This window comes from Lissotriton helveticus, chromosome 8, assembly GCF_964261635.1.
Source record: "Lissotriton helveticus chromosome 8, aLisHel1.1, whole genome shotgun sequence".
Classification (NCBI taxonomy): Eukaryota; Metazoa; Chordata; class Amphibia; order Caudata; family Salamandridae; genus Lissotriton; species Lissotriton helveticus.
In genome coordinates, this window is record NC_136069.1 from 775,978,794 (window position 1) to 775,996,254 (window position 17,461).

General features: G+C 39.6%; 1 protein-coding gene across 1 annotated transcript in view; it reads right to left on the reverse strand.

Moving 5' to 3' along the window:
• LOC144773802 (uncharacterized) overlaps positions 1–17,461 on the reverse strand; it is a 3,430,469-nt gene that overhangs the window by 87,616 nt on the left and 3,325,392 nt on the right. Inside the window, exon 16 of the mRNA XM_078658904.1 lies at positions 10,965–11,084. Coding sequence (XP_078515030.1) covers positions 10,965–11,084 — 120 coding nt within the window. The remainder of the gene's footprint in view (positions 1–10,964; positions 11,085–17,461) is intronic.

Sequence of the window (17,461 nt, forward strand, 5' to 3'; positions counted from 1 at the left end):
CTGGCACCTCTGAATGTTTTTATGCATCATGTGTCTTCCATGTTCTGGCACCTCTGAATGTTTTTATGCATCCTGTGTCTTCCATGATTTTACACCTCTGAATGTGTTGGTTTTTGCATCATGTGTTTTTCCTTCCCTGCACCTCTGAATGTGTTTTGATGCATCACATGCCTTGTTCTTACACCGCTGAATGTATGTTTTATGCATCATGTTTTTTTCCTTCCCTACACCTCTGAATGTTGTGATGCATCATGTGTAATGTGTTCTTGCTTATACCCCTAATTGTATTGTGATACTTAGGTGGTTGTTCTTTCTAGTACAGGTGGTCCTAGTGAGGTCCTGGTTCCCTGCGTGACATTCTCCTAAGGGGGTTAGGGTTGCGTAGGTGGTACTTACCTGTTACCAGTAGTTACTGGTTGTGATTTATAACTGTTATTTTGTGCTACAGTGATTTTATATCCTTATTCTAAGTTCCAGAAGTGCTATTTCTAAAAGTGTTGATTCTGACAGTGGCCCATGTGGCCCTGTCCTGTAAATAATCCCTTGTGAATATTGCCCGTGCCAGTTGGCACAATGTACATGTGTGATTTCTATCTGATGTGTTTTGACAATACAGGAGTTATTTTTATATAACCTTGTGTGTAGTTCCTTTTGCGGTGTGCCTAGGATGTTGTTGCTGTTGTGTGCTGGCACAAATGCTTTACACATTGCCTCCGGGATAAGCCTGTCTGCTCGTGCCAAGCTACCAAGGGGGTGAGCAGGGGTTATCTTGGTGTGTGACTCCCTTGCCCTGACTAGAATGGTGGTTTCTGCCTGGCTTTGGCGTCGGCCTTAGCCTACCACAATTAGCCAGTTCTAACAACGAGGTACATGTTTCTATGACCCCTTGATATTCAAGTTTATCTAATATCTCCCTGACATGCTTTTCAGCTTCTTGCTTTACTGGATACTGCCTCTGTGCAGTTGGTTGTGGTTTTAACTGGATTTTATGGTGAGGGGAATCCGCATTCCATCCTACATGATTTTTATATAATGATGGAGCCTGGGCAACAGTCGATTTTCTGGCATAGGTGTATTTTAAGGTAATTGGAATATGATTGGAGAAGGCTGGCATAATGATGTCTTTGCCATGTGGGCATTCCCTGACAAATTTTGGTGGCCAGTCTTTTTCAGCAAGAAGAATGTCATAACCCTTAGAGAGCTTCTCCCAAAAGAGTGCTCTTATTTTCCTAGTTATGTCCCCCTCCGTCCGGAGCGTTATTTCATATAACTTATGGGGTACACTAACCCTGGTATCGGCAGTTTCAACTTGGATGTACTCATTCAAGTCCACTTTCTCCAGATGATCATTCAAGATCTTGCGAGCTATGGGGACTTTTGCTGCGCTGGCCAGCATTGTCTAGGCCCACTCTCCATTCTTGAGTTGTGTCCTCAAGATCCTCGGCATGTCTGATTTTTAGACCTGCTACCTCCTTTTATATGAAATGGCTTATCTTATTTTTGGGAATGTGTTGATCATCTTTGGACTTTATATGTTCTTCCTTGTGTTCTGACCGTCCTCTTCTTTCTGATTTCTGTGAGGAAGTCTGAAAGGTACTAGAGGAACGTGTATCAGTATCTTGATATCTATCAGGTTTTTTCAAATTATCCCTGTTCCTGAAGTTATACCTCTTTTCAGAAGGCTCCTTTTGAGGGGACCTTCCTCAGGACTGAGAGCCCTTCTCTTTAGAAGTTTGTTTAGTGTTCTCCCACTTCTTTTTGGGAGTAGTGAGAGTGTATTTAATAAAGACTTTTTCAGGACTTTCTGTTAGTTGGGGCTTGACTGGTTTCCCACCCAAACTATCTCTACCTGGTTCTTCATAGGATTTTTCAATTATTTTGGCCAGTTCATATGGTTGCTCAGTTACATCAAATTCTCTTAATTTTTGGCGCATCACCACAGATGCTGCCTCGCCTTTAATATTAGCTAATATTATAGCTGAGACCTGTTTGAAATCTCTCAGTAATTTCATACCCAGATTTAAAGCAGGCTCTACCCCGTACTCATTATAAATCTGTTTCAGGACATCTGGTATAACCGCCATAGACGGAACGCCATGTGTTTTTGTGTAGATTGCAGCAAAGACTGTACCCCAAGTGTCGCAGTCCTCCAAGTGTGGTGCGATCCCCATTGCTAAACAGATTGTTAAAATTCTGTGTTTCTCATGAGGGGTAGTATCGGGAAATACTGCCTCAATTTGAGTAATTTTTTGAGCTATCCAGAATGGAAATTGTTACCTTTTTGCAGGCAATTTATCAATGACTGATTTTATAGTCTGTGATGTGATTTTATTTGTGTTCCCCTGATGAGGGGTTTGTTGTTGAGTTATAGGTGGCTGCACTGTTAGAGTCCGCATGACATATTGAACCAATTGTCTATGTATTTTGATTAGTTGTTTTAGTTGAACTAATAGTTCCAAACCCGTTATTTCTTCAATGGCAGGGTGTGGTGTATAGCTGGCTAGTACCAGCCATGTTGTTCCTGGTCTACCTAGTGGACCGAGCCTGGTAATGTGATTTTGATGTTGTAGGGAACCTTTAAACCGGAGCACATGCTCTTGGTATGTTAGTGGAATTTCAACATCCTCGAAAGGAGTGTATTCTGTTGGAGGTTCCTCTTCTTTGTAGAAACGAAACACATGTGATACTGGATTTGCTTCAGGGAAGAAAATCCATGAATAAAATACCTCTGTCTGCCTATATTCATGTGCCTCTATGACTAAAATTACCCTACCACCTCTTGGTGATAGGCCAGTTGTTATAAGCTTTATAGTGATAGTTTTCCTCAAGTTTTCTGGGATGATTATAGCACCCGGGTCGTTTTGTTGGAAACCTGTAATGTCTAAGCCCGGTTGGGTGGCAGTTCCTGCAGCTCCACCGGTCTCAATTTCAGTCATTTTGCTGGCTGATAGTTTTGCAGAGCAAGTTTCAAGGAAACAAAGATAAGGTGCACAATATTTTGGAACACTGTATCCTTCAACGTTGAACAAACCAAAAACGAATACATAGGATTTTCGTCCTATTCAGTTATGGCGGATATTTTATCCTTTTACCCACTCCAGACGTCTATTGGGGTATTTTAAGGGAAAAAAGGGTTCTCTGTGAAAAGCACAACTGAGTTACTCTAGTATCCAGCGTTAAACTAGTGCCTTACCAAACGTTGGGTGCCATGTAGAGTAGTTCCTATATTCCCAATAGGCTCTGCATATTGGAATAATATTTCCTATAGATTTGACGTAGGACTTATGTCTACTAGGTCTCTATCAAATATATTAAACTTAATTGTGAGTGCCAGCTAGCTCAGAGGTCACTAGAAACTTTCTCGAATTCACAAGAAGGGATTAGTTTCTGACAACCGGATAAACATGACAACTTTGTTTCCCCAAGAATAAACGTATCTTCAGAGTTGTGGAAACAATAAATAGATATTTTACTCAGTCAATCGTGCATGCTTCGTTTCATCAGAGATGCAGAGAAATAGAGAGATGGGCGTTTTCAATAAAAGGATTTATTGAACAGTCTTCTTTCTCATGCAAGTAAAGTGAACTCCTACAATGGTAACACAGGCTGCAAAGTATAATGTGTACAGCTTGAAGAGTATTATGAAATAATACTGTAAAAGCATTGTATGGTTTCTAAACCATAGATAAATACATAAATAAATAACAAAGGCTAAAAGTACAAGGGAAGGAGTAAGTGTGGTGTAGCATAGGTTTAGTTTCTTTGCCAATAACCTATCCAAGATTTTTCTTTAGGGTCTAATCAGCTCCATACCTTAGTTTAGAATACAGGAGGTCTGGTATCTCTGTCTCGGGACTCGATTTCTCAACACCCAGCGAGGGGAGCTTGGAAACACTGGAGCTGGATTCTCAGCGAGAGAAAGGACAGCTTCTAGATCAGTGCGTCAGCTGGAGGGTTGGCTTCCTTCGGCACTTGCTGGAGCGAGCTGCTTTGGGCTAGTAGATAGTCGAACTGCTCCGAACAACCGTGTCCTTGCTAGAGCAAGTGAAGGCATCTTTATACCTTGAAGGTGCCTAGTTTGACGTAAAGTCAGGTATAATAACGTTATCAAAGAACCCCAAGGGAATGGCAGTTCTTTGAAAACTCCATGAGTTCCTGGACAAATCAATATTCAAGCAAGGGGATGTCCCTGACTGCTTAAGCCTATTTTCCAAGAAATCGTTGTGGCTTTCTGGTACGGGTGGAAGTACCCATGCCTGTATTTGGACTGCATGGGCTATGTCTACATATGGGTATGATTTCTATGCCTATATTAGGGCAAAGTGAATTGTACCTATATAAGGGCATGAATAAGTAAATTTCGCTCGGATCCTAAAACGCCATACAACAGTACAGTCAAATGTGCACAATGTATGCGGTCTGGAATCTCACTGTGAGTCTGTGTCCATTCCTACAATCCTCCTGACAGAATCATAACCTTATCTAATCACTCTGCTGAAACATAAGTGCTTATAAACATATCTTGCTGTCAACTACTAGCACTCTAAGAACCCAGTCACCGTCTATGCACTTGCAGAATGACTCAGGCATTGAGATAAGTAGTGGTACAGTCAAATGTGCACAATGTATGCAGTCCCTTAACCCCTTGCAGACTACTGAGTCAGTCCTGCAAAAGTCAAGGTAATAGTCATGCTTGTTTGGAATCACACTGTGAGTCTGTGTCCACTCCTACAATCATCCTGGCAGAAGCATGTCCTTATCTAATCACTCTGCTGAAACATAAGTGCTCATAAACGTATACTGCTGTCAACTACTAGCAATCTAGGAACCCAGTCACTGTCGATGCACTTGCAGAATAACTCAGGCATTGAGACAAGCAGTGGTACAGTCAAATGTGCACAATGTATGCGGTGCCTTAACCCTTGCAGACTACTGAATAAGTTCTGCAAAAGTCCAGGTAATAGTCATGCTTGTCTTGAATCACACTCTGAGTCTGTGTCCGCTTCTACAATCATCCTGATAGAAGCATGTCCTTATCTAATCACTCTGCTGAAACATAAGCGCATATAAACTTATCCTGCTGTCAACTACTAGCACTCTAGGAACATAGTCACTATCTATGCACTTGCAAAAAAACTCAGGTATCGAGACAAGCAGTGGTACAGTCAAATGTGCACAATATATGCGGTCCCTTAACTCCTTGCAGACTACTGAGTCAGTCCTGCAAAAGTCCAGGTAATAGTTATGGTCGCTATCTAGAGCTTCCTTCATCCAATCCCATCCACACACAATTTCTCAGCGCCAAGATGCTCCTTCCGGAGCGATAGGCTGCGCTTAATAAATACTCACAAATACAAAATACAAAATAGTCAAGCTTGTCTGGAATCACACTGTGAGTCTGTGCCCACTCCTACATAATCATCCTACCAGAAGCCTGTCCTTATCTAATCACTCTGCTGTAACATAAGTGCTTATAAACTTATCATGCTGTCAATTACTAGCACTCTAGGAACCCAGTCGCTTTCTATGTACTTGCAGAATGACTCAGGCATTGAGACAAGCAGTGGTATAGTCAAATGTGCACAATATATGCAGTCCCTTAACCCCTTGCAGACCACTGAGTTAGTCATGCAAAAGTCCAGGTAATAGTCATGCTTGTATGGAATCACACTGTGAGTCTGTGTCCACTCCTACAATCATCCTGACAGAAGTTTGTCCTTCTCTAATCACTCTTCTGAAACATACGTCCTTATAAACCTATCCTGCTGTCAACTACTAGCACTCTAGGAACCTTTTCACTGTCTATGCACTTGCAGAATGAATCAGGCATTGAGACAAGCAGTGTTACAGTCAAATGTGCACAATGTATGCAGTCCCTTAAACCCTTGCAGACTACTGAATCAGTCCTGCAAACGTCCATGTAATAGTCATGCTTATCTGGAATCACACTGTGAGTCTGTGTCCACTCCTACAATCATCCTGACAGATGCATGTCCTTATCTAATCGCTCTGCTGAAACATAAGTGCTCAGAAACGTATCCTGCTGTCAACTACTAGCACTCTAGGAACCCAGTCACTGTCTATGCACTTGCAGAATGACTCAGGCATTGAGACAATCAGTCGTACAGTCAAATGTGCACAATGTATGTGGTGCCTTAACCCTTGCAAACTATTGAGTAAGTCCAGCAAAAGTCCAGTTAATAGTCATGCTTGTCTGGAATCACACTGTGAGTCTGTGTCCACTTCTACAATCATCCTGATAGAAGCATGTCCTTATCTAATCACTCTGCTGAAACATAAGCGCGTATAAACTTATCCTGCTGTCAACTACTATCACTCTAGGAACATAGGGGCATATTACCAACAACTAGCGATAATTTTTGTCTCTAACTTGTTTAGAGACAAAAATTATCGCCGCACATCGGCGATTTTTATCGCAGATAAACCTTGCTATTAGCAAGGTTTATCGCAAATGCGATAAAAAACGGCCGCAATGCATGAATATCGCTGAAAAGTCAGCGATATTCATGCATTATCGAGCAAATGCTCTTAGCCATGTTATCCACCTCCCATTGGATAACATGGTGAAGAACTGCTCAGGGCAGGTGTTAGCTTTTGGAGATATTCGCGCTTAGCGCGAATATCTCCAAAAGTTGGTAATAGGAGATAGCGATGTTAGCGACTGTTTCCAGTCGCTAACATCTTGGCACGCCCACTTTGCATGTCATTAGTGATAAATATCACTGACATGCAAAGCGGGGCCCAAGATGGTCGCTATCTCCTATTAGCTGTCACTAACTGGTGTTAGCGACAGCTTGGTAATAGGGAGATAATTTTATCTCCGCTTTCTTGGCTTTTAAAGCCAAAAAAGCGGAGATAAACCCCCTTGATAATATGCCCCATAGTCACTATATATGCACTTGCAGAATGACTCAGGCATTGAGATAAGCAGTGGTGCAGTCAAATGTTCACAATATATGCGGTCCCTTAACTCCTTGCAGACTACTGAGTCAGTCCTGCAAAAGTTCAGGTAATAGTCAAGCTTGTCTGGAATCACACTGTGAGTCTGTGCCCACTCCTACACAATCATCCTGCCAGAAGCCTGCCCTTATCTAATCACTCTGCTGTAACAAAAGTGCTTATAAACTTATCCTGCTGTCAATTACTAGCACTCTAGGAACCCAGTCATTTTCTATGCACTTGCAGAATGACTCAGGCATTGAGACAAGCAATGGTACAGTCAAATGTGCACAATATATGCGGTCCCTTAACCCCATGCAGACCACTGAATTAGTCCTGCAAAAGTCCAGGTAATAGTCATGCTTGTACGGAATCACACTGTTAGTCTGTGTCCACTCCTACAATCATCCTGACAGAAGTATGTCCTTATCTAATCACTCTGCTGAAACATACGTCCTTATAAACCTACCCTGCTGTCAACTACTACGCTCTAGGAACCTATTCACTGTCTATGCACTTGCAGAATGAATCAGGCATTGAGACAAGCAGTGTTACAGTCAAATGTGCACAATGTATGCGGTCCCTTAAACCCTTGCAGACTACTGAGTGAGTCCGGCAAAATTCAAGGTAATAGTCATGCTTGTCTGGAATCACACTGTGAGTCTGTGTCCACTCCTATAACCATCCTGACAGAAGCATGTCCTTATCTAATCACTCTGCTGAAACATAAGTGCTCATAAACGTATCCTGCTGTCAACTACTAGCACTCTAAGAACCCAGTCACAGTCTGTGCACTTGCAGAATGACTCAGGCATTGAGACAAGCAGTGGTAAGTCAAATGTGCACAATGTATGCGGTCCCTTAACCCCTTACAGACTACTTAGTCAATCCTGTAAAAGTCCAGGTAATAGTCATGCTTATCTGGAATCACACTGTGAGTCTGTGTCCACTCCTACAATTATAATGACAGAAGCATGTCCTTATCTAATCACTCTGCTGAAACATAAGGTGCTTATAAACATACCCTGCTGTCAACTACTAGAACTCTAGGAAACCAATTACTGTCTATGCACTTGCAGGATGACTCAGGCATTGAGAGAATACCTAAGCCCTTATCAATTACCTGAGCACTCTGTTTGCAGCACTTTCATCATTCTAGTTAGTAGTGGTGTTCTTATAGAATGACCTAGACACCAACACAAGTACACGTACAATATTCTGTGCACAATCCCAAAAAACCTCTAAGCAGATACATACTATTGGCACACTCCACTAAATACTGAATTAGAACTCATTCAGCCTAGGATACCTCCTGTCAGCCTCATGCAGTTCGTCAACCAGCCATCCAGCACTATGTTCTTATTGTATAACTTTGCCAATACCTATGCGCTTATGGGGCAGATTTACAAGCCCCCTGGGCCACCAGTACATCACTTGTTGTAACGTAGTGATGGCGCTGGGGACTCCTCCATATTTACAAGGAGAAGAAAAGCCACCCTGCGTGGCTTTTCCTCTCTTTGAAAATACGACCCATTTAACCGCAGCACTTTGTGTTGAAGGGGCGTTCAAAGGGTGTTGCTGTGTCTGTTCCCACACAACACCCATGGAATAACACATCTCAAGACTTACGAGAAAGTGTAAATCTGTAGATACGTGTGAACGGTGCGCCACCCTAGAGGTGGTGTAGCGAAGCACAACAAGGAGAAAGGTATTCATTTCTCCTTGTTTTTTCCTCTTTTAATGCATGCTGCATGCCACAGCAACATTGAAGGAGGAAAATGCCTTTAGTGAATGTTTTTGTACAGGAAGTAGTCCCTTCCTGCACAAAAACAATCTCCCCACGACACAGATATCCTTGCACCATGGTGCAAGGGTGCCTGCGTCACTTCATGGCTGCAGTTTGTGTGCTAGTGCAGAGGGAGCACAGAATTGCAACATATTCATGTAAATATGTCACATCCCTGTGCTTCAGAAGTGCCGCAGCGCAGTGTAGCTAAAGGGCTTGCAGTGTCACGCTGCAGCACTTCCTCAAAGATCTGCTCCTCTAAATTCACCATACAGTACTAATGCATTCTTTCAGTCAATCATGCCCTACACATACATTCAACCAAATTTTCAGACATTACCATGCAATTATAGTTCTTTTTTTTAAACCAGATAAGGTAGTTCTGAACTTTTTTTTCTTCTGTTTTTTGTTTTCTATTTGTTTGTAGTTTTTTAATAATTTTATACTTTTGTTGGTGTTTTTTAAAAATTGAACAAAAAAGAAACTAACTAAACAGTTAGCTTTTGGAATTAAACATCATTCCAAAAACAAAAAAATAAAAAGAAATTGCATATGTGGTTCCATTGAGCTGCACAAATAGCGTCCACTGACTGTTCACCATAAAAGATGATGGTTTTGCACTTAGTGCTGCAGCAGAAAAGCTAATTCTGGGCGAATGTCTGCTGGTAGTGTGAAGGGGACGCTCCGGAGGTGCTAGCAATGCCTGGTGGTAGATTTTTTGCTGCATGCTTTATTTCTCCTTTGTAAGTTTATTACAAGTAGAAATATATAATTTGTATGAATACCTTAGATAATCTTTTGCCCTAATATGTACATTAAAGACATGTACATATCATTTTAGAACATAAAAAATGTAACAGGAGTTGCGCACCGAGCACGCCCCAGCACGTATATGACGTCACGTCCGGCCCACCACCGTGCAAGCATTGCGTACCGTAATACCCATGTGCCGCGAATGCGCGGGAGCAGGAGTCGCGAACCGGTCGCGCACACTAAGTAACATTGTACGTATATGACGTAAATGAAAAAAAACACACGCTTTTTATACCATACCATACTCTGATCCTTCTCGACTTTTCTAAAATGGCAGCTAAAATATGCAGACCCACTGCGGTAGGTATGCTTTGGGTGAGCAACTCCCAAAAAAATTGGAAAAAAAATTACAAAGAAAATTTTATAAATATATTGAAATACCAAAAAAAACTAAATAATTAAAAATATTTCAGTTTTAAATTTATTTATTTTTTTTGCAGTTTTTAGAAAAATATATAAGGTTGTTTAATAAATAAAATATTTATAAATAAACAGTTAAAAAACTGTTGAAATTCAGTACAAAAAATAGGTATAACTACTATTGCATTTAAAAATTAGCATTTAAAAAACCTTTGAGATTCACTGAAAAAACAATAGGATTCAGAGACGTTATAGATAGAAATTAGCATTTAAAAAACCTTTGAAATTCACTGAAAAAACCATAAGTTTCAGAGATGCTATAGTTAGGAATTAGCATTAAAAAAATCTTTGAAATTCTGTGAAAAAATCATAGGTTTCAAGAGTGTTATAGTTAGCTGGACATTTCACTAATTCATACAAAACCATAGAAATTCCTCCGTTATAGTTAGTTGTGATGTCATTTGAGATGTCATCAGTGATGTCATCAGTGATGTCACTGACCATGTCATGAATGATGTAATATGTGACAACATCAGCAGTGCATTGCTGGCGCGCAAGTTATAGTTAGGACAACTAACTATAATGGAGGAATTTCTATGGTTTTTTATGAGTGAAATGTCCAGCTAACTATAACACTCATGACACCTATGTTTTGTTCAATGTTTTTATTGATGAATACTGAGCTCTGATAAATAATGAGCTCATACCCTGTGTTAAAAAAAGTCAGACAATGCCACCATGTGGTAGGCTGGCCTAAACACTTGATGGTTTTAATAAATAAGTGCAAAGACAGAGCACTCTCAAACATCAGTACAAATTAGGCACTCGAACAAAGAATAACAGTGAATCAGTGGTGCATACCTCAAGAAGGATCCTGTTTTTTGGAAAGTGTTATCTATTGTAAACTGAAATTTTATATTGTCTGTGCTCAAAGACCAACCACAGGTAGATCATTTTAAATCACTATCACACCCCATCAGGCTAACTTTATAATGTAATATTTCTAAAACTTAATGTAAGGGAAAACATAAAAGTAAAGACAAACCTGGTGGCTTTTGAGGCTTTTCTGTCCAAGAGATTTCAAAATCAGGCTTTTCATTCCAATGCCGTGGAGAATCATTATTTATATCAGATTTTGGCTCAATTTTCTGTTCTTCTGGTGCTTCTGCAATTTAATATTAGGAATAGTCCACAAAATTTAATTTGAAAATGATCACCATATATTATACAATGAAGACAATTACTATTTTTAGAGTAAAATCAGTACATTTGGTAGATTCTTGAAGTTATAATATATATATATATATATTCACTGAAAAAAACATAGGTTTCAGGGATGTTGTAGTTAGAAATTAGCATTTAAAAAACCATTGAAATTCACTGAAAAAAACATAGGTTTCAGGGATGTTAAAGTTAGTTGGACATTTCACTCTTATAAAACCATAGAAATTCAACTGTTATAGTTAGTTTAGCTAAATATAACTCACGTCCCCGCAATTCACTGCTGATGACGTCACATATTACATAATTCATGACATGGTCAGTGACATCACTGATGACATCACTGATAACATCTCAAAGGACATCACTGATGACATCATTCAGTGACTGTGTGTTCCGATAAAGTTTAAATATGTATTATATATTCCAAGGTGTATTGAATATTGAGTAGGTGAATAAGTGTCTGGATGGAGGATTTAGTAGGTTTGTGAATGACTGTTTAAGTGAGTGATTACATGTGTCTTACTCAGTGCATGGGCTAATGATTAAACTGTGTGTATGTCTATCAGTCTGTCTGTTGTTGTTTCAGCTGCTGCATTGGTTGGTCAATAGCTACATGAGTGTCTTTATGGGCTATCGATTAGTTGCCTGAGTGTTTGTATGGGTGCCTGAGTGTGTGTGTGGGTGGGTGGGAGGTATGTGACTCTGTGCATAGATGTTTGAGTGGTTGATTCACTGGGTGTATGGGTTCAAAAGTGCATGTGGAAATACCTGTACGAGTTGTGGTGTGTTTATGGGTGCGTTAGTGAGTAAATAGATGTCACAGTTGTAAATATCCAAGTAACTGCATATGTAAAAGGCAGAGTATGTGAGAGCTGGTGTATATAAATGACTATACATGAGAGTCAGTGATTGCGAGATTGACAGTATGGATGAGTGTGTACTTGTATCAGTGATTGCATAAGAGAGTAAATATGCATTTGTTTCTGCTTGAATAAGTGATGCGGTGAGTGTATAACTGTATAGATCAGTAAATGGAAGTGTGATTGAGTCTTTGCATGACTGACTAGATGTGTGAGTAACTCTGGATGAGTTATCGTGTGTGAGTATCTGTATAGGTGTATGAGTACATATGATGGGGTTGTATTGATGAGTGACTGCATGTATGAGTGATTGTATTGGTGAATGAGTGGATGTGTGTGTAGACCTAGGAATCAGTGAGTGCGTATGTAGTAAATGGCATTGGTGTTTCAATGGTTTAGAAAATGGTAGTCTGTATTTTACAGTGGTTGTATCAGAGGTTATATTAGAGTGTGAGTAGGTGCATCAGATTTTCACGTGGATGATGTCATCAGTGATGTGATCACTGATGTCATCAGTGATTGTTGTAAAATATATATGAATATCCATATAAATTCATGTGTATCAAAGGATATCATGCTTAGATAAAATCACATTAACATGAGTCCTGGAGCTCAAAAGGGCTTCCTATCTGACCTTGACTGGACAAGCTTCAACAAGCTATTCTGTACCCCCTTACAGGTCACCTTGCTTGTCTTTACTACATAATATTTATTATTCTGGTTGTGCAAGTTGCTTACACAGTGCAGAGCCTGCCTTTCTGGTCTACCCATATCTGGCTGCTTATAATTTGCATGGTGCAGACATTGCACATCCATGTCAGCAAACTTTGGCTTGGTGGCTTATTCTAGTTCCGCTGACATGGCATTACTTTAGGTATATAGCACCTAGAAATCTGTCACTCTGGGAAGAAGTGGTCTAAGAGCCCCTAAGGTGGCAGTTCTGACTTATTCCTTGATAATTAGCAATGATGCATGCTTTTGGTAGCAATACATATATTTTATTTCACTCTGTTTCTGAGCAAACCTGCTATGTCTGGTGAGTTTCATTCATTTGCTCCTGGGAGGGTGCCAGTATTTCTCCATCAAAATGGTGTCAGAAAGTGGGGCATATTGGAGGACTGTGATGTCACCAGTTGGTAAGTGAGATGTAAGCTAAAAACTAACTTGCCTTGCTGCAAGTGACCTTTCAGTCTTTCAAATGTGTATTTAACACATAGTATTAATAAAAGGGGCATTGACTGGCATTTAAAATAGACAGGGGACTGTAGAGAATGTTTTTAAAAATATTCTCTGTATCAGTACACTAATTGATATGTGACATACACTGCAGGAGAGCCTGGGTTAGAGAATAATTTATGTGTACCTACACATATAAGAAATAGTGAAGCAGGTGACTGATAAGTAACTAAGTTACTTTACGTCAATAAAAATTGACAAATGGCTAGACCATTTGGAGGTTTTATAAAATCCATTTTCAGGAGATCCTATGCTAGGAGGGGATATTGATTTTACCCACAAAAAGAAACCCTCCCAGAATATAGTGAGTGGAGCTTCTTATTTGCTGGTTGGACCGGAATACAGGGAAATAATTTTGAAATATGCGTAGTTATGTCATGGATGAATGACTGCATTGGAATAGGGCATTGATCTTCAGTACTGGACCTCTATGTTTACTTGATTTATTTTTAAAAATGGAGCGCATTAGTGCATGAGAGAAGGAACTTGGTTTTATGTGTGATGTCTCTGACTGCTCCATAACTGTTGATTTCCCTCTTTTTAACTCATTCTATCCCTCACCTAACAACTTTTCCCTTGCAGGAGACCTTTTGAATTTATCTTTCAGGGTGTAAGCGCACATTGTGAGTACAAAGCAAATATCACAAGATAGGATCTCAGATGAAAATCATGGTAAGTTCACTAGAAAGCTGTTTAAAAAACCGTCAGGAGAAAAAAATTCAACTGAAGGTAAGAATATAAATTATAGAAAATATGTTAGGTGACTGCCCTCTACTATGGACAGTGAATCAGTTACAAAGTATAGCATATAAAAGGAGACTGGTTCTGCATTCATTGTCCTGTATTCCACTTGCCCCTTTTGTGCCATGCAATGCTGTAATAAATTATGGCAGCAATCTCATTATATAAAAAAAATTGTTACAGAATCTCTGATTATTCCAGGGCTCATACCATAGTAGAGTTTGAATACTAGCAATTCCCTTATGTTGCCCCATTTCTGCAGGTCTACATACTGGGGCTGAAGTTAGTGGTAAGCAATAGTTCCAGGGTTGGAATGCCCTTTTGAGTCTGTGCAAACCTACTGACTTGCATGTTTAAGGGGTTTTCACCAATTCTTCTCAAATATTCTCATAATGAGAAGGGTTGGAAATGTACTCTTGACAGTGGCAGACGTAAAACTTCTTCCAGGGTTAGGAAAAAGTGGTTGGAGGAAAAGTGAACTTGGAAACATTCAGATTTTCACATGAGCAAATCTACACATACAACTTTACTCATGGAAAAATGCAGTTCACAAATATTTTCTAGGAGTACTATTTCTTGGCCTACTACTGTAAATTCTTGTGATCTCAACAGTAGATATATACCATGCATGCACTTTTGAGACTTTCTTTAATAAGTGAGCTTCTAATTAGGCCTGGCGTTAGCCATGACCTTTTGTGCATATTAAAATTATGCCTGTCACTCTCTCTCTCTCTCTCTATCAGCTGGCATCACTGTGAGTGACTGTATTCTGCTCTTTCACAAGGAGCATATTGACACACAAAGTAGTTTTGTACAGTGCCCAGAACTCCTGTGGCAATGTGTACTTTTTTTAGACCAAAAATGATTTTTGCTTTTGCCAACGCGTGTTAGAATGGTGAGGGCCCAGCAGCTCCAAAACTGATATGGTTTTGCAAAACCCATGCCTAAAAAAAGTCATGCATTGACAAAAACAAAAGACTGACCTCCAATTTCAAACCTACTGGCTTTGGCAATGCTTATTTATTTTTGTTTTCTATAAATGTAATTAAACTGGTTAAACTGATTTTCCATTATGAATATTTTTGGAAAATACTATCATACATCATCATGTTACTAGGAGCATTATACATAGCCTCACTGGTACCACTGTCAGTAGAATCAGATGCTTTTGGCAGCAGCTGTTAACCCCGGACGTGTCAAAAAGGGCATAAAAGGTCAGACAGGAATACATTTGTAGTAGTGCGGGCGAGTGGTTTGGTAGAGATGGTCCTGGTTAGCTCAATGGGTCTTTAATACACATTGTTACATGATAAATGTTAAAACTGACTGTTTCTAAGCACTTTATAATGACATTTCAAAAAAACTCAAAATGTCAGTAGTGTAAGCTGAATTTATCATTGAGGTGGAGTTTTCAATGTGCACATTAAGATTTATCCCCAACTGGTTAAAATATGTTGTTGCACCACATAAAAAGTGTGAATATTAGTTTATCTAACAACACCAATATTACTGTATCTTAGTGACAAACTTAAAACGTAGTATGGCCTAATGGCTGCAGTGTCAAATACAAAGGCTTTCAAAAAGTAATGCAAGAAGTAGCTCTAGAGACCTGAATTACATTGCACACCTTAATGCACAATAGTTCTGGGCTCATTATGCCAGTTCTTTAGCTGATAAGAAGCATACTGCACACAAATAAAAAGAAGTTATTCTCTTACCTCTACAACTGGCAAACAAGGGAATAGGTCTGCTTTCCAGCTCTCTGTCTCCATGGAAACTTTGAACTGGGATAACCGCATGGAAACCCTTGCACACAAAATGGAACAGCTGCTAATGGGTTAAAGGTCAAGTTCTACATTTAGAAGACTACCTGGGCTCACAGCAAGGTTTGCCTTTAACTTTTTGACCACTGAAACTTTTTGAAAGACAAGATGGCAGAGCAAAGAAAGAAGGAGGAGTTGTGCTTACTTTTTTTTTGTTGGCAAAAGCAAGTTCTTATGCACTCATGAATAAACAGCAATGAAATAGTATATGTGAGCTTTGTCATATATACAGCACTAATGCTTTTAGTTTGGCGCTTACTGTACAAGGGCTGAGGCAATGGGATTTAGTTTGAATTCATGCGCCCTCATGTTATACTTGTACATTTGCTAAAGGAATTGGTGGTTGGGTATTCATGTTTTTTTTAGCTCGCTCAAATGTGCTATTTACCTCCTATAACTTTGTTTATGCCCAGTTGCTACAAATAGGGGTTGAAAGTGTTGACAGAAGTGAAACCTGCTTCAAGTTTTCCTACTGTCAAAATGGTGGAAGGAGGTTAGCTCCTCTACAAATTAAGGGAAGGCAAATGTATGTTTTCTCTCTCTTTTTCTCAATCTCTTTTGAGCCTTTCTAACTGGTCTATGAAATAGCCATGAGACATTTAATTGGCTATTCAGTAATACTGTTTTAAAAGTAGTTAACATTAATGAAATGAATATATATATGCTATGTTACTGCCCATCCTGTCTGATGTTTTTATGAAAGGATGAGTAGTCTACAATGCCGTTCCCTTATTTGACCTTTAAGGGGAACTAGATGTGGGTAGTTTTGTTCTAAAATTCTCAGGTGATAACACCATTATTGTAGGTTATTCTCATGCTATATAGTTTTGCAAGGGCATTGCTAGTTTTTATTAGCTAGTCTGTGTAAATAAGCTGACCGTGCCTATTAGAGCTGATGTTGCATAATTTGGATTGTGAAAAGTAGAATGCAGGAAAGATACCCATGTGATCCTTAGCAAACCTTCTTGAAGAAAATATTGTTTTATAGGAGTTTGTCACAACATGTCAAAGAAAGAGTTTATTACTGCAGGGAGGCAAAAAGTCACTAGAAGTACAACAGCGTGTAGGTTCTACGAGTCTGCTTCAAATTGCATATGTCAGTCGCTCTCTTTTATACAGGATTTTGGGCTTGGGGAGAAGGGTTGGCCTAACGGCTAAGGCGCTCGACCTCGGACCTGGGGATCTGGGTTCGAGTCTCGGTAACGACGCCAAAAACCCCCTGTGAATCTGGGCAAATCACTTAATCTCCCCGTGCCTTAAAAAAAAAAAAAAATGAAAGTGTGTCCTCATGTAACGTAACTGGTGCTATGTAAAGCGCTCTGATAACTGATTCGGTTCGGTTCTAGTTCGCGCTATATAAAACTCTGCAAAATAAAAAAAAATAAAAAATGTTCTGCTGGAGAAAATGTACCCACTAGAATACCTGTAAAATTAGCTGTTTTAGATTTTCCGGCTCCTCCTATAACATAAGAGCATGGTCCTAAGCATACAATGTAGGTGCTTTTATTAAGAGAAATAATTTTAGAACTGTCTGCACTCCTGTACAAGTAATGTAAAGTCTGTCCACCCAGGGAGTATTTGAGCATTTTTATCTAAGGTTAGCCACTGTGTGTGTCTACAGAGCTGTGTTTGATTGAACGGGGAACATATTCCTTTTC